Genomic DNA, 18,528 nt, shown 5'->3' on the forward strand with positions numbered 1-18,528 from the left:
CTTTTCATGCAGGCTTTAAACCTGCATCAATAGTATTATTAGATAGTATTACATGATTGGTTTTTTAATAGATAGCTGTAGACATAATGAGAAAAAACATAGCTCTGATAATGACCATGGTTGTCACTAAATGCTGGTGGGATGATGGAGATACTCTCTTCTCTCTTTTTTATTCTCTTCTCTTTCTTTTGCTTATCTCTACTTTCAAATTGTCTTTACAATGAACATGGGTATCTCTATAGTGAATATTTTATGGTAAAAAAGTAGAAACACTAGCTTTGTTCTCACACTAATATTCAGCTCTTTTCATCTCATATTCAATGAAATTCTGCTTCCTTCCATTTTTGATGATAAAGAGAGGACGAGTACATGAATTTGGTTTTGAAAGGGCAATGAATAGATGGAGCACATCTTCTTGGATATTGGCCCTTGGATATGGTTTCCTTCTGTTGATACATAGGAGACTAGACTATGGACCAAGAAAACGTGAACATTAGTTTTTCCCCTTCCCCAATGAGACAATCTGATTATTGGTTGTTGCCAGGCAACATTACAACTTATCCTTTAGATTTGGTACAACTGTTGCAATAATGCCATTTTCGCGGAGAAAGTGAGGAACTTTCAAAACTCATATGACAAAAGCTAAATATAATGGAAAATGAATAAAAGGGTATATCATTACAAAGGCATTGAGTTTGAGATTTGCAAATCATAACCACTATATATAAAAAATAAGTAAAAAAACAAATTTCTTTTATATAGCACAGGGAACTACATTCAATATCTTGTAATAACCTTTAGTGAAGAAGAATATGGAAATGAATATATGTATATATATATATATATATATGCATGACTGGGACATTATGCTGCACATGAGAAATTGACACATTTTAACTGACTATACTTAATTAAAAAAAAAGAAAAAACGTTTTTTAAAAGGCATCCAATTTTTAAGATCTACTTTCCATTATTGTGATTTTGTTATTTTTTAACTTCCCATTTTGTATTTGAACTTAATTAGCATATAAGAACAAGTTAATTAATTATGAGTTAACTAACAGATACAGATAGAATTTCTACAAGCTTTCCATTGACAGAAAAAAACTCAGAAATATGGCTTCTGATTTTGTTTTTCTTCAGAGAAAAGAGACTTGCAGAATCTTGCTGTCTAGCATATTATATACACTATTCTCCTAGGCTATTCTCAGGCCTAAAAAATACTAAACATATATTTTACATAAGTTTCTGAGGGTTTTTTAGTCATAAAGTTAAGTGCTTCTATAAACTTTCGAGAGCTCAATTTCTGAAGACATTTAAATCAGAAAGCATAAAACATTTAGCAATTTCAGAGAAATAAAAACCGAGCTTCATAAAAACTCCAAAGAATATTTTTGTTTTTATTCTTTCCAGACATTTGTTTTGGAACATTTAGAACTTCATGTTATGAATCAAAAAAAATTTTTTTGTAATGCTATCACCATTAACCTGGGATATCCAACTTTCTAAAAGAGGAATGTTTATGGTTTCGGTAGTGAATTTTTTTAAACCACTTATTAAAGGTATAATTGACATCCAAAAAGCTATATGTATTTAGTGTGTATAACTTGATGAGTTTAGAGATATGTACACTGCTGAAACCATCATCACTGTCAAGGCCATAAACTTAATCGTCGCCTCCAAAGTTTTCCTCCTGCCCCTTTTATTTATTTATTTTTTTGAAAATTTGTATGTGTGTGGTAAGAGCACTTATAGGAACTACCCTCTGAGCAGATTTTCAAGTATGCACTGCAGTGTTGTTAACTAAAGGCTGTGTGTTGTACAAAAGATTCCTAGCATTTACTCAACTCGTGTAACTGAAACTTTGCACCCTTTGACCAACACCTTCCCGTTTCCTTCATCCCCCAACCCTTAATAACCACTATTCAACTTTCTGGTTTTGTGGCTTTATGATATACAAATGCTTCTGTGTATTTAGGAAATCTAATATTATTTCAGTAAAGCCACAAATTAATTAGTTAATCATCTTATTATCACAGTGAGTGAACAACTTGTGGCTAAGCTGAGTGGCACGTCTGGAATGCCAGCAGGTGCACCTGTAGTCCCAGGGTCAGCCAGAGCTGTGCAAGCGATCAGCGTTCCTCTCTGTACATGAAACGGCAAACACACACGTCACACGTATTGTGTGTTTTGATATGATTCTTTACTTCCTGTGCTAATTCTAGTGATAAGCCAGAGTTTGTGAGATTCATAAGAGGAAATAAAAAAGTAGATTCCTCCAAGTTTATCTGGTGTAAAATTTTATTTTTGAAAGAATATATCTGTAATGTAATGAAATTTTAGTTTCATTCACAGCAACAGATCATTGCATTAAAGCTTTGTTACGTTTGGGCTTCAAAGCTCAGAGTAAAGGGTTAGGTGGATTTAATGCTTTTGATTAGCGCATTTTCATACTTTTGGTGGTGTTCAACAGATCAATTTCTCAATGAGCTAAATACGGAGTGAAATGCAAACATTTGTTATTAATCACCAGTACGAACATAAATAGCTATAAGGCATTAACTCCTTCCAAATGGGAATTCATGTTGACAAAAACAAAATGTCAACTTGTTTAAATTTTTACACCCTTAATTGATTAAATCAGTGGGGGGAGGAAATGATAATTTTTAGTTAATTAATTTTTGGTCAAACAAAGCTATTGATTTATTCTACATTCATAGACATGGCCCTGAGGGATGGAATCTATAATAATTATTAATAACGTTATTTTTTAAAAATATTATACCTTTTAATCCTCCAGCTACTTTATAATAAAGGTGATATTCACCTCATGCAGAAAAGGGAACATACACAGTGAGATTTTGTCAATGTCTAGAATCTGAGCTATGGCAGGATTGATTCCAAAGCCTTTGCTCTTTCTACCACTAGACCCTTCTCCCTTTGGATAGATGATGTCTGATCCTGACCTTCATGTTCATTGTTTAACATTTCATCATTAAAAGTCAACATTAACATGACTGCTTTAAAGAAAGATAGAACCACTGAGATCTCACGGATCAACTTCAGTTAAGGATAACCTTATGTTTGTGCATATCCACCATGTCCAGCAGATAAGGAGGACTCAGGACTTATTGATGCTGTTGGTGATGATGTCAGTGGGGATGGTGATGAGGTACCATTGCCCTGGAGGAGCAGGAAGGCCAGTGGGGGAAGGTTGACAAGGGCCTGATTCTAGTGTCTAGGAGGACTAGACTAGGTAAGAAATGCTTGAGCTTGTTGTCACTAGCAAATATGAGAGGCAAATCCCTATGTCGGTCTGAGTCAACACTGAGATTAAATAGACTGGGGCTGATTTTTAAAATACAAAGTTAACAAGGAAAGTGAGAAACTAAAATTCACAGCCTGTGGAATTAGGAAACCCCTTCAGCTGATGAATGAAAAGGAGGAAATAGGCAAAGCCTAGAGAAATTCCCCAGGTAGGGTCAGCTATTCTTCAGGATGTATTTTTTGTGGTGCTGTGGCCTGGGATGTGGGAATGCCAGGAGCAATTAAAAAGAGAGACAGCTGATGACGGCCTGGGCATAGGACTAACTTTTTTATTTTCACAGATATATTTAGAACCACTTTAAAACATTTGTACTTGCTTTTAAATCCTTAATTAGTCTTTTAATCCAATGTGTTTCCATAAAACAGAACTTTAAATGGCAACAGGCCTTTCTCTAATGATCATGGATACTATATCCACTTCTCTTTTAAAATGGAACCAAGAAATTTATTCTTAATTAAAACTAATTTCTATATAGCATTCCAGTATAAAACTATGATCAATAATATACCAGGAAAAGTTCTATAGACATAGACTTAAAGTATATATCTTTGTCTTAAGATAACATTGTTATTCTTTCCTTTACTTGTAATACATGTACTAGAACATATGAGAAATTGATTGTTCTTTTGTAATTGACATAAAGCTAAACTAAACTAGTTGTAAAATGGAGACAAATCCCTGGTTAATATGGATACTTGATATGTATCATACAGTTGTTAGAAGGAGGAAGTTATTTTAACACATATTATTTTTGGATATAAAGCTTAAGAATTCCTAATACCTTTTAGGAAAAACAATTTGCTTTTAGCTATTTAAAGGCCTTCAAATTTTAATGTTAAATTATTCAAGACTATCAGTGTCATGAACACTAATCTCAACCATTTGTTCTGGTACAAAGTTGTTTCCATTTTAACCAAAAAGACCTTGTCATTCAAGTGTTCCAAGTATTTGCAGACCCAGGCCCAGAGTGTGTGGTATCAAGTTCTTCAGGAACGTCAGGGCCAGCTATCGTTAATTATTTAACATACATGTCCTTTTTTTTAGGTGCCAATATCTTTTAGACAAAAATACTGGAATACTATTGGGGGACTGTTCGGGGTTTTCTCAGCGATAAGCTACCTGACTGAGCTGAACTGAACTCGTTGGTGAATTGCAATTTTTTCTTTTTACAAAACCAGAGTAATCGAACTAGACTTTCCAATGTTTTTTCTCAATTGTGCTGGGGAGACCATTGCTCTGAGAGCTGCCTCTGTCTACTAATATCTGTGTATTTTTAGCCATTGATATAAAGTGTGGTATTTACCAAAAGATACCTTTATTTCTTTCTTCCAGGTCTTGTCTTTATTATATTTTAAAGAAAATACATTTTTTTGTTTCTTTTTAATTGAAGTATTGTTAATTTACAGTGGTCTGTTAGTTTTTGGTGTGCAGCATGGCGATTCAGTTATACATTTTTATATATACACATATATATTCTTTTCCATTATAGGTTATTACAAGATATTGAATATAGTTCCTGTGCTATACAGTAGGACCTTGTTTATCTATTTTGTATGTGGTTGTTTGTATCTGCAAATCCCAAACACCTAATTTATCCCTCCCACCCACCCCCCATTCCCCTTTGGTAATCGTAAGTTTGTTTTCTATGTCTGTGAGTCTGTTTCAGTTTTGTAAATAAGTTCATTTGTGTCATTTTTTAGATTCCACATATAAGTGGTATCATATGGTATTTGTCTTTCTCTTTAATACTACTCAGCCATAAAAAAGAATGAAATAATGCCATTTCCACAACATGGATGGACCTAGAGGTTATCATACTAAGTGAAGTTAAGTCAGAAAGAGAAAGACAAATACCATATACTGCTTATATGTTTCTTTGTTTTTTAATAAAACTAAGACATTCATTGCAGGCAATAGATAAAATAATAAAGAAGAAAATGTAGATCAGTTTTCACTTCACTAACCAAAGATAAATTTTTTGGTGTTTATCTTTTAAAATATGTACCTATATCCTAGTCTGTCTGTCTGTCTGTCTGTCTATCTATCTATCTGTCATCAGCTACCATATGTCCATTATCCATCCATCTATCTCTCCATCTATATTACACATAACAGGATAAAATTAGGTAATGTTATATATTCATCTGTAATTTTTAAAAACTGAGACATAATTCACATACTGCGAAATCCATCATTTTAAACTATGCAATTTAGAGGTTTTTAGCTTGAGCACAAGGTTGTGTAACCATCATCACTATCACCAATTCCATAATATTTTCATCACTCCAAAAAGAAACTCCATGCCTATCTGTAGCCTCACCCCATTCTGTCCCTCCTCCAGCCCCTTACAAACACGAAGCTACTTTCTGACTCTATGGGTTTGCCTGTTGTGAAGATTTCATACAAATGGAATCATACAATATATGACTTTTTGTGACTGGCTTCTTTACTTAACATAATGATTTCAAGGTTCATGCCTATTGTAGCACCAGTCATTCTTCTTATAGCTGAGCACTGGATGAATATGTCACATTTCATTCATCCATTCATCATTCAGTGTCCATTTGGGTGGTTTCCACTTTGGCTACTATGAATAGTGCTGCTGTAAACACGTGTGTACAAGTTTTTGTGTGAACATGTTTTCAGTTCTCTTAGGTATGTACCTAGAGGTGGAATTGCTGGATCATACAGGAACTGTGTTCATCTTTTTGAGGAATCACCAGATCCTCTTCCATGGTGGCTACACCATTATACCAATCCCACCAGTTTTATCGTACCTTCACTTATAAGATTTATTTCTGGAGCAAATATGAACATTCATGTCTCACTGATATTTTTTATTGCTAGTTAAATGGAATATTGAACATATGCTTACCATAATAGTACATATTTTCTTTTCAGAATTTTCTGTTTATTTCCCAGCTGTGCTGCAATTCTAAATTTCTCTTATTATCTGCAAGAGCTCCTTGTACGTTAAGAATATTAATCCTTTGTTACATTTCAATAGACTGTTATTTTAATTTTTTTAATCAAATTTAAAATTTTATGTTGTTAAAATTATCGATTATTTCCTTAGTAGTATTTACTTGCTGTCATGCTTAAAAAGCCATCTGTCATTTCAAGATTGTAAAAATGTTTTTCTATAAATACATCTAGGGCTTGTGCAACAATAAAAATGTTTAATTTTTTAAATTTCTCTCTGAGGGCAGGCTTGGCCATATCTTCTAGTTTTGAAATATATAGGAGTCTGTTAAATAGTACTATATACTTTTAGTTTTAGTTCTCTTTGTCTCAAGAATTAATTAACATAAGCACTTAATTGTTTTTTCTGAATCTTTAGGAGTTTTTGATGTTTGCCTTCCTTGGTCTTATTTTAACTCTTTAATCTTTTTAAAACTTTCATTAAAATTTCAGTTTTCTCAACACCATTTGCTGAAGAGACTGTCTTTATTCCATTGTATATTCTTGCCTCCTTTGTCGAAGATTAGTTGACCAAAAGTTTGTGGGTTCATTTCTGGGCTCTCTATTCTGTTCCATTGGTCTATATGTCTGTTTTTGTACCAATACCATGCTGTCTTGATGACTGTAGCTCTATAGTATTGTCTGAAGTATGGGAGAGTTATTCCTCCAGCCTCTGTCTTTTCTCTTCAGTAATACTTTGGCAATTCTAGGTCTTCTGTGGTTCCATATAAATTTTATTTTGATTTGTTCTAGTTCTGTGAGATACGTCCTGGGTAATTTGATAGGGATTGCACTAAATCTGTAGATTACCTTGGGCAGTGTGACCATTTTAACAATATTGATTCTTCCAATCCAAGAGCATGGGATATCTTTCCATTTTTTTTAAAGTCTTCTTTAATTTCCTTCATCAATGGTTTATAGTTTTCTGTGTATAATTCTTTCACCTCCTTGGTTAGATTTATTCCTAGGTATTTTATTACTTTGGGTGCCATTTTAAAGGGGATTGTTTCTTTACTTTCTTTTCCTGTTGATTCATCATTAGTGTAAAGAAATGCAACTGATTTTTGAACATTAATCTTGTAACCTGCTATCTTGCTGAATTCTTCAATCAGCTCTAGTAGTTTGTGTGTGGACTTTTTAGGGTTTTCTATATATAGTAACATGTCATCAGCATATAGTGACACTTTTACCTCTTCTTTTCCAATTTGGATCCCTTTGATTTCTCTCTTTTGCCTGATTGCTGTGGCTAGGACTTCCAAGACTATGTTGAGTAGGAGTGGTGATAGTGGGCATCCTTGTCTTCTCCCAGATTTTAGTGGGAAGCTTTTGAGTTTTTCACCGTTGAGTACTCTGCTGGCTGTAGGTTTGTCATATATAGCTTTTGTTGTTATGTTGAGATATGACACAACATTGTAAAATGATTATAAATCAATAAAAAATGTTTTAAAAATTCAGTTTTGTTGAATAGTGGTCAGAGAATATGAATTAAGAGTTCTACTTTATGATAATTATTCATATTTTATTCAGGCATAAATAATTTTTATAAATATTTCACATATATTTGAAATAAAATATATTATTTAATAGTTATTATTTTCATCTGTTTAATAGGTCAGCTTCTGAAAGGGATATATGAAACTATACTTTCATTTTTTAATTTATGAGTTTTTTACATATATATATATTTCACTGTTTCTTTTACTTATACACCAAATCATTATGTATGCAGTATAGACTAGAAACACCTCAAATCACCATGGTAACATAGACAATTCACATTTATCACAGTGGCCTAATAGACATTGACAGTTTGTTTAATTACAGAAAATTAGGTCCATTATAAATAAATAAATATGATTTGGTATCCTTTTTTAATTCAATATATAAATTATTGTCAGAAATGAGTAGACCTCTCCTAGCTTGATATTTTATCCATTTCTTTAGACACTTTGAAATCTGTTCCTACAGAATTATCTGTATTTGACTGGCTTATAGTAATTCTGCAAATATGAACCATAATATTCATTCTGAAATACATTGAAAGACTGTATGTTAAAAGTGGCTTAAACACATAATGTGATTCTAATCCCAGACAGTTATACTGTATAAACTGGGAATTCTGACAGAAGCTTGACTAATATTAAATCTAAAAATATATAGAAAAGCCGCTTTAGAGAAACGGGTGAAGACGATTCTGTGTATGACCGATTTTGTTTGGGTTCATAGCCCTACAGGGAGGATCTGTATTCTCCAAGGGGATAATAGCAAAGCTAAGCGTAGCATTCAGTTAATTCACAGAATTACACAACTGTTAAAGCACTGTCTTTCCATGTACCCTTCCTTTTAAAATACTTTTTAATGTAGATCTCTCTCTTTTCTTTCATTCTTTTATTCATTATTTCTACCTTTCCTTCATTCTGCTCTTATTCCTTCTCTTCCTCCCTCTCTCCTTTCTCTCTGTCTCTCTTTTTCTCTTTTCTTTTGGTTTCTTGGCCCATGACATATGTTCATCATTGTCCTATGCAAGGTTCACTGTCATTTATTTAGTTAGTTATTCAGTTATTTGGTTATTTCAAAGAATATAATAAACATCTATGAAAATACTCCCCTGCCCCCCAAAGCTAGGCTTTGACAAAAATCTATATCCAAACATACATTCTTATCACCAACCCACCCCTCATCCCTCCTAAAGAGCCAGTGTTCCTACCTCTTAAAATAGATATCTTATATATGTATTCCCCCCCAAAAAAAGCATGAAAATATTAAAACTTTTAATCACTTCTACCTTTGTAAAACGTATTTTTGGTACCTTCTTTTTTCACTTAGTGTTACATTGTTAAATTCATTCATATTTATGGCTGTCTCTGCAGTTCATTCATTTTGACTGCAGTGTAATATTCCACTGTATGAATATTCCATATACCACAGTTGATTTTTTTCACTCTCTTAATGGTATCTGGGGTGATTTTAGGTGAATTCTATAATAATTTTCAAGGACGATATTATTGCAATTTTATATAAACTCTTGCAGAGAGGAAAAAAAGGGAATATTTTCCAACTTACTCTATGTGGCCAGTATAACCCTGAAACCAAAACAAAAAAAGGACACTATAAGAAAGAAAAATTATGAGTCTATCTTATTTATGAGTATGAATATAAAGATTCTCAATCAAATATTAGCTGATTGAATCCAACAGTGCAAAAAATTATTGAAATCATGTTGAATCCATCCCAAGCTTCCATGGAACTGAAAATGTGTAAATACAATTCATTACAATAACAGATTAAAAAAGGGAAAAAGATTGTCTCAAAAGATGCATAAAATGCATTGCTAATATTAAACATGTATACATGATAAAAATTCATACAATCAAAGGGACTTTCTTAAACTGATAAGGAACACCTATAAAATGCCTGGATCAAACATAATCCTAAATGAGGAATGTGAGAAATATTCTTTTAAGGTTAGAAGAAGAATACGGATATCCACTCTTGCCACTTCATGCCCAAATTGCATTGAAGGTTCTAGATAGTGGAATTTTAAAAAGGAGAAGGAAAAAGTTTGGAGGCATATGAATTGTTAAGGAGAAAATGAAATTATAATTGTTTGCAGATAAAACAATCCTTTACACAGAATTTTTTTTAAAAATCACAGAAATAAATCTTTAAGCATAATAAGAGGGTTTTTGCAAGGGTTTTTTGGCCTCAAAACTGCTGACATTTTGAACTAGATAACTGTTTATTGGAGGTGGCTGTTCTGTGCATTGTAGGGTGTGTAGTAGCACCCCTGGCCAATTCCACTAGTCACTGGTAAGTTGCACTCCCCCAACTGCATCAACCAAAAATACCTCCAGACATGGCCAACTATCCCCTGGGGGACAGAATCACTTCCAGTTGAGAACTCTTGAGCCAGACAAAACACTAATTCAGGAAAAAACAAAAGTCAGCTGCATTTTATATACTAGCAGCAAAACAGTAGATAGTATAGTTTAGGACACCATTTACAATAGCACCAGAGAATGTTAATTACCTAGGAGGAAGTCTACAGAAAATGGCTAAGTGCTGTGAAAGGAATATTATAAGGCCACACTAGATCTTCCAAGACAAGATCTGCACTGAGAAACTACTCATGCTCGTGGTTAGGAAGATGTTACAGAGATACCAGATCTTCCCCAAGGGATTTATAGATGTCGTATATTTTTCAATCATAATCTAAAAAGGATTGTTCAGGGAACTTAAAAAGTTGGTTCTAAATTGTATATAGAAGAGTTTAAAGCAAAGAGAAGTCAGAACACATATGGGAAAGAAGAGTAAAGAATGGGGACTTGCCATACCGGTCAGCCTTATTATGAATCTTTTGTGATTTACATAGTATGATGTTGGGTCAAAGGCAAACAAATGAATTAATGGAATAGGAGAGAAAAGCCATAAAAAGTCCCATTTCTCTCCATAACTTAGTATAAAAGGAAAGTATCTGTGTAGTCAGTTGGAAACAGGGAGCAGTGCTAAAAAAAACGATTATCAACATAGTAAAAAAAAAAAAGTCAAATTGTTATCCTGAGCTCACACCATAACTCAACTATTGGTAGGTTAAAAATGCAAATGTCAAAAGCAAAATTTTAAAACTTCTAGTAAGCTTTCATTATACAAATGTATACATTGGACGATTTTAAATCCAGATGGCGAAAGCATCTTTTTTTTTCAGCAACACTTCAGACTAGATAGTCGGAGACCTCCACCTAGTACACAGCATATTTGAAAAGGCAAGAATATATGTACACACACACTCACATATAGACACTTCTTCTTCATAGATATCCTCATCACTGTGAGAAACACAATGATTAATTAAAACTTATAAAATGAAAGTCATGCCTACCAATAAGTATATATAAAGTATCAAATACTCACCCCCCTGAAAAGAAATAATGAAGTTCTTAACTTACTCTAGATAAAGAGAGGTTTTCTGTCAGGGAGTGAAAATATACTGAAATCAGAGCTTTGCAACATACTTTGGTTTGTTCCCAATTTCTTCTTAAAATGTATTACTTAATCTTGCCTAATTCTTACCTATTCTTTTCCATGTCTTTCCTTTAACCAGACATTTGATATTTTAATAGTCTCTCCAGTCCCTTTTCTTACCCGAGATTTTATTTAAACCTCCTAGTTCATCTATTTCCCTGTAATGTGTATCACTAAATAATGGATCTTGTCTTATTTTAAACGTTCAGTCAGCTTGTTTGAGTACCATCAATGAGATTATGGGTTGTGTTTCTACCTCTCAAATAGCGTTGTTCATGAATGATCATGGCACTTCTCATTCTTAAAGCACCTTGAATGAAAGGATCAGAAAGACATTTCCACAAGAAAAGGTACTGTTGTCAGTTCAGTTTCGTGATGGAAAAATCAAGAAGGAGGGTTGGCTGAGAGGATTGGAAATGACATTCTATTACATTCCTTGTCCTATTTATTTCATACACCAAAATAATCAGTTAAAGAAAACTGTTTTCAACCCCAAATTCATAAAATAAGTCTATGCTTTTAAAACTTTTATATTTAGGGGTTTTTTTTTCCCCCATGAAAACATCCTATTGAGTGAGTATTTTAGCCGAGGCAAATGAGCACAAAGACTTAATTGAGAAATTTGGAATATGATCTCACATTCTGGATTCCACCTTTTATTACATGTACCCACCCTGCAGTAATAAGTATTTACACTAAAGAAAAATCTGGAAACAGTGGTTGATCGATGCCAATGTGTCTGATAGTTACAAAACTCCATATTATTCTTAAAGCTTTATACTGTGATATGAAGTGAAGCATTCATTTCCACATTTAACTCAGTTTTAGTTGTTTATTTAATAACCATTCATTGATAAGCTACTTTTCTAGGTATGGATCTGTTACGATTACCAGCTGTAAGAAGCAGCCTCACAAACGATGATGGCTCAGAAGGGGACAGAGGTTTGTTTTTCACTCAGGCAATGGTGCCAGACGGATGGCTGGATGAACAGGTCACTAGCAGGGACCAACTCTAAGCTCTCCCGAGCTCCCCAGGCTGATACAAGCGCTGTGCCTTCAACCCGTAGCTTCCCTGGGTGCCCAGCATGTCACTTCCATGCCAACCAGTCAAAGGGGGAAAGATCACAGAAGACCACCTAGGAGTCCTTCCATGAGACGGACCCAGCGGTGGTCCCATCACTTCTGGTCATGTTCCATTGACTGGAGCTAATCATTTGGCCACACATAACTACAGGCAAGACAGGGCCTGTAAGCCAGCTATGTGCCCAGGAATAGGAGAGTGTGGATTTGGATGCTCAGCCAATGGTCTGCTACGCAGAGAGTGGTGAACACAATGCAAAAATATTCCACAGTCACAGGCTTATAATCTAATAATATATAGCGACCAGTTAGATAAACCACAACTTCAGTTACCTGTAAGTGCTATGAAGGAAATAACTAATGTGTGTCGGAGTGAGCGATAGGGAGAGGAAACAGGTTAACTGGGATACGGTGATCCGACAGGGCCTGTCTCTGTGATATCTGAGCTGGGATATGAATGATGAGAAGGACCCAGGCATGCAAAGATCCAAGTGGGAAGAACACTGGAAGATGAGAGAGCAAGACACCGAGGTCCTGATACAGAGCAAACTCCATGTGCTTAAGGAACAGACAGAAGCCCAGGGTAGATGAGGTCTAGAAATGCGTGATTGGAGAAATAACAAGACCATATGGGCCATGATAAACATTTTGTGTTTTATTTTAAGTGAAACGGGAAGCCACTGCCTGATTTTCAGTAGAGGAGCTGTATGATTTGACTTGAGTTTCATAGTAGCACTCTGGCCGCAGGGCGGAGGGTGGATTGTTGCTGCTCACCGTGAATACAGGGCACTGGCTACGTGTTCAGGGAGAGCTTGGGCCAGCACAGAGAAGAGTAAGTGGAGAGAACAGAAAAATTTTGAATAACATTTTGGAGACAGGACCCGTTAACGGCTTTAATGTTGAGGCGTTTTTTATTAGTTTGTTTTTTACCAGTGGAACAGTTTGAATTTTATTTTAGGGTCTTACCTCCAGTTCTGGCATCCACTGAGCCATGGGTCAGACTTGGATGGATCCACACATCTTTAGGGGAGAAACTAGCGAAGGAGGTTCAGTCCAGTTGAGGGTGAAGAGGAGGCCAGATCAGAAAGGCTCAGCAAGGGACGTCTTCCCCCAGTACATGGAGGGTAAGAGCAATGACTGCTGAAATGATCAGTCTTTTAGACCTGCGCTGTTTAATCTGGCTGGCTACTGAGAACTTGAAATATGGGTAGTCTGAATTGCAATGATCTGTAAGTTTAAAGTATACACAGGATTTTGAAGACTAGGTTTATAAAAAGGTGTAAAATATTCCATTAATATTTTTTATATTGGTTGCATTTTGCATATACTGGGTTACACACAATGTGTTACTGAAAATAATTTTATCTTTTTTCTTTTACTTCTTTAAACTTCTTTAAAGAACAACTTTGTATTTACAGAAAAACTGAGCAGATAGTATAGACAGTTCTATATTTCACACCTACACACACACAGTTTCTTGAATTATCAACATTTTCTATTAGTAGTACATTTGTTACAATTAACGAATCAATATTGATACATTATTATTAGCAAAATTCCATAGTTTACATTCACTCTTTGTGTTTCAGTTATATGTGGGGTTTTAACTTAGGGTTTGACTTGATTGAATGGAGGGACAGTCCTCAGCTTCTTACTAACAGGGAAAGACTGAAGAACATGTTTAGAAATGAAAAAGAATTACATGTCATGATTGCTGTAAAACAATAAAAGAAATAATAGTTCATACTTAGATAATGCTTACTATTCACTGACTATTTCCTGTATATTGAATCATTGAATCCTCACATGTCCCTCTAAGGTGGGAATTACATTTAGCCCATTTTAAAAATGAGCCAAGTGAGGTAGAAGGAAATCAAGTAACTCATCTGAGATCATACATCTAATAAGTGACAGAGCTGGGGTTTGAATCCAACAATCTGGCTCCAAAACCCACATTTCTAACCACTCTGGCATGTTGCCTCTTAGTGCAATGCCAGATGTAGCATAACTTTCTAATAATAATGATTTTGAAGTATTTAAGTTAGACAGTTATTTTTGTGATCAGACAGCTCTCATTCATTTGTTTTCCTGTAGATTTTCCTGAGTTGGCAGAAAAAGATACAGAAACAGCAGGCACACTAGGAATTACATATTACACAGAGAACATTCATGAAAACGTGTTACAGAAGTGGAAGTCTTCTAGCATGGGTACCATTATGCTAAAACAAAGACGAGGACTGTTGTTGCAGGAGATAAGGAGTCATTCAGTGAGGGATATGGCAACACTGGGGCATTTACTTAGAGAAAAGGGAATATTCCTTTATTCATGGAGCGTATGACATCAGAATTTTTGAAGTGGTATAAAAATGTCAGGTATATAAATGTCAGGATGATGTTAATGTAAATTCATAATTGATAAGCATTTTTTCCACCTAGTAATGTCCTACCCATTTGAATTTCCATAATCTTTGGTCTAGATACCCCTTAAAGAATTTTCAGCATCTCGTCTGTTACTGTGCACTGATGTGTACTGGAGATACGTATGGGGTGAATCGTCATCACCATTGTCCCCAGTTACTCCATGCACTGTGCTTGACAAATATTTGCACTTGACAAATATTTGTTTATTTAATGTTTCCAACAACTCTGTGAGAAAAGTGTCAGTGTTGCTTCCGTTTTACAGATGAGGAATCTGAGGAATTGAAGGCTAACCTGGTCAGTCGCTAGGAGTTAGAAAAGGCTTTGATAATGACACATGGGTCTCCACTTGAGTATCAAAGGAGTAGTTAAGATAATGGCTGATTGGAGAGCTCCTATTTTATTCCCAAGTTTCTCATTTCTTTCTTGATTTATATATAAAATCAAGCAATTTCTATATAAAGTCATTTCCCTATGAACTATAATAAGAATGCATATAGCTCTTTCAGTACTTCAAAATATGTTCATTTTCATTGTTAAGTCCTTCTGTGACAAGAGAAGAAAAAAGGAACATGCTCAAGTTGTGAAAATAAATGCAGAAGTGAAGTGAGCCTGGACGTGCAACTCTTGACTCCTAGAACAGTGCTCTTTCCTCCATGCTGTGCCATCTCTTGTGGCCTTAATTTCTGCAGATACCAGGTATCTCATCAAAGACTCTCTACTGTGTTCAACTTTTAGATTCCAGAGAACAGAGGATATTAGACATGTCTCCATGAAATACTAAGAAAGTGCCTTAATTGCTGCTGTGTGATTCTGATTCTATTTATTTGCAAGTTATTGCCTTAAGTCACCCATTTTGTTTGATAAATGTTTTCAAATTCGGCCATGATTGGTTTAAAAACTCCACGAGTAGAATAAGAAACACATTATAAGATGGAAATACATGGGGTTGGCATCTATAACTATTAGTAGCATATATTTTTGGAGAATACAATTTGGAAAAGAGATAGCAAGAAGGGGACACTGTCTAGTAAAGCACAGAAATGAAATCTGGTATACTGTGAGAACTTGGGGAAGGGGACCTGCAGAGAAAAGACAGGCACAAAGAAAAGGGAATGGTGTCAGGTGAATTTGTCAAGATAGCAGAGAGTAGAGCAAGACGATGAAGGAGGTGGGGTGAGGCAGCATCTAAAGCCTGTTAGAGAAAAGGAGGTTCTACACATATAGTGAGACTAGATGGAGCACGAAAACATCCAGGGTGAGATCCATTTCTACTCTGAAAACCCGTGATTATGTAAAAGTTAGTAAGAGGGAAAGTAAAAGTGAGCAGAAGCTATGAAGTGAAAAAGATGGAAGCTTTCGAGAGAAATGGGAGTTTAGAAAAGGCGATGTTTCTTGCCTCCAGTTCCCTGCCACCATCGCACTTGTCACGGTTAACTGGGGGACTTTGTGATCTGAGCAGAGTCAGAAATTCCCAGCGATCACTGCCTCGCCCCCCGAGAAGTTCCCAACAGTAGCCTGCGTTGTTGATAGACTCTCAGGCAGAGGCAGCAAAAGGAGAGGCTTAGAAGAGAAATTGAGTAGGGCGACTGCTCCAGAGTGGAGTTCAAGTCGGAGCAAAGTGAAACTCTCGGGAACCTGGCTAGGACGCTCTCCTGCCCGTTTTGAGTTGCTGTTCGTAGTTCATGTTGTACACTCACTGTTCTGCTTCAAGACGTTTACACCCTTCTCTATTAACTGTCATTCTCTGTAGCCAGTGTTGGATACCCAGCCTATCAGCTTTTATTTATGTAACCATTCTGTTACATAATTTGGATACTCATCATTTACTTTCTAATGTGCGTAACGAAGCACATCTTCTTCCTACAGGTACGTCTGGGCTTCTTTTCTTGTCAGAGACATTATGCTATCAAGAATGACCTTGTATGGATGACAATCTTCATATCTCTTACTATGCACAATATATTTTTATCTGCCATTGTTTCTTAGTGAAAAATAAGCCCAGTGGCCTATCTTGCTGAAACGTTATTAACATTGTTTTCTAAACATTTATAGGTAGTGCTGGGACACCCGTCACTTTTAATGAAAATGGAGATGCTCCTGGACGTTACGATATCTTCCAGTATCAAATAACCAACAAAAGTACAGAATATAGAATCATTGGGCACTGGACCAATCAGCTTCATCTAAAAGCAAGTATCGCTATAAACTTGTATTTATGTATATAGTTCTCAAGGAGAGATGCTTTTTAAGGATACAATGTTACTAATGTTCATTAGAATTGACTTTCGTGTAAATACGTTTTTAGAAAATGTATGATTTGCTCTTTCCTCAACTTTAAAATGTTATGGCAAGTCCTAAATGTCTGTGGAGAAATTTGATATCTGTAGGGATTTGATGAAAAATCTCGTTTCCTTTTCAGTGACTAAATACACATTTAGGGAAATTTTACACTTTTCTGAAGGACTCACTTGTTCAAAAGTTTGTACTCTGTGTGCATGTGTGTTTGTGTGTTGGGGCTGAGGAATGACAAAGTGTGCCATGAATGATAAAGTTGGGGCTTAAAAATAAGTGGATTTTACCTTTGCTACACCCTAAGTTGAGATCTTACAGCTACATCTGATGGATGCAAGTGAAACATGATCTGTATTCACATTACCTCTTTGAATCACAACACCAGTGAAGTTTAATGCACCCAAAAGTGATGTTCAGATTTTTCAACAGCTCTTAGGGCTGCCTGCTGTCCCTGTCCCCTATGGGTGTCATTAAGGCCCAAGACCCACAGATTTTGCATTTCCTACAAGTGGCCACGTGAGGACAACTTGGAGATCCCAGCTCAAACCAAGGTCCCAGGGTCTAGGCAGCTGGGCATTTACTAGCCCAGTGCCATGCTGTCACCACCATCACCCCCCACCCGGGGCTCTATCTCCTCCTACTGGGACCAAGTAGGAATGGCTCGTGGGATGGCGGCTGGTGGAGGAACTCCAGCAGGTGTGTCTAGAGATGCTCTCCGAGGAGAGAGGTCTTTGAGGATACTGGAGAGAGCTGCCTGGTTCTGGCAGCCAACAATCACAAGGGGCTCTCGAGCAGGAAGCCAATTCTGAACTTGAGGGGTAAGGGAGGCTCAGGAAGTTGCAGGGCACAGAGCTGGCGGTGGCTGCATGACAAGGATGCCGGGGTGGTTGGAGCTGCATTTGTGTACCACTGGAAGGAATTATTTCATATTTTAAAAGCCATTGGTGTCCTATCCATGCACACTGGCTTCTTCTGATATAGAGAAATAAGGAGCGTGCCCTGTAGTCTCAGCTACAGCTCAGAGTTCATTCATACAGCATCTCTCGTGCATGTATAATATGGGACTATTTACAGGAACTGGGTGGCCGAGGACTCACTCCAACAGGGGTGTTTTCTGTCTAGGCTGCCAGGTGTTTTTAGAATGCATCAAATAAACTAGAAACACATTCTTCCACTGTTCTACTGTTCTTGTGTGTTTTTCACTCTTCCCTCTAATAAAAGCGTCTCCTCTTCTTGATTCTCAAAGCTACGATAACACTGTGAGCATCGAGTTCATTTCCTAAATGTATGATTAAGTTCATTTCCTAGCTATGGCTTATCCTAGCTGGAAGGTAAAAATTTATGACATACATGAGTTGGGGGAGAGGTACCATTCTTGCCTATGCGTGTGTTACATGTGTGGATGTGATTTCTGGTGATTGAAC

At 35.9% G+C, this 18,528-nt stretch overlaps 1 protein-coding gene across 3 annotated transcripts in view; it reads left to right on the top strand.

Moving 5' to 3' along the window:
• GRM8 (glutamate metabotropic receptor 8) overlaps positions 1-18,528 on the top strand; it is a 680,033-nt gene that overhangs the window by 527,212 nt on the left and 134,293 nt on the right. For all 3 annotated transcript variants that reach the window (XM_072964560.1, XM_072964561.1, XM_072964562.1), the window contains one exon: positions 16,865-17,001. In XM_072964560.1, coding sequence (XP_072820661.1) covers positions 16,865-17,001 — 137 coding nt within the window. The remainder of the gene's footprint in view (positions 1-16,864; positions 17,002-18,528) is intronic.

The sequence above is a fragment of the Vicugna pacos genome, chromosome 7, assembly GCF_048564905.1.
Source record: "Vicugna pacos chromosome 7, VicPac4, whole genome shotgun sequence".
Taxonomy (NCBI): Eukaryota; Metazoa; Chordata; class Mammalia; order Artiodactyla; family Camelidae; genus Vicugna; species Vicugna pacos.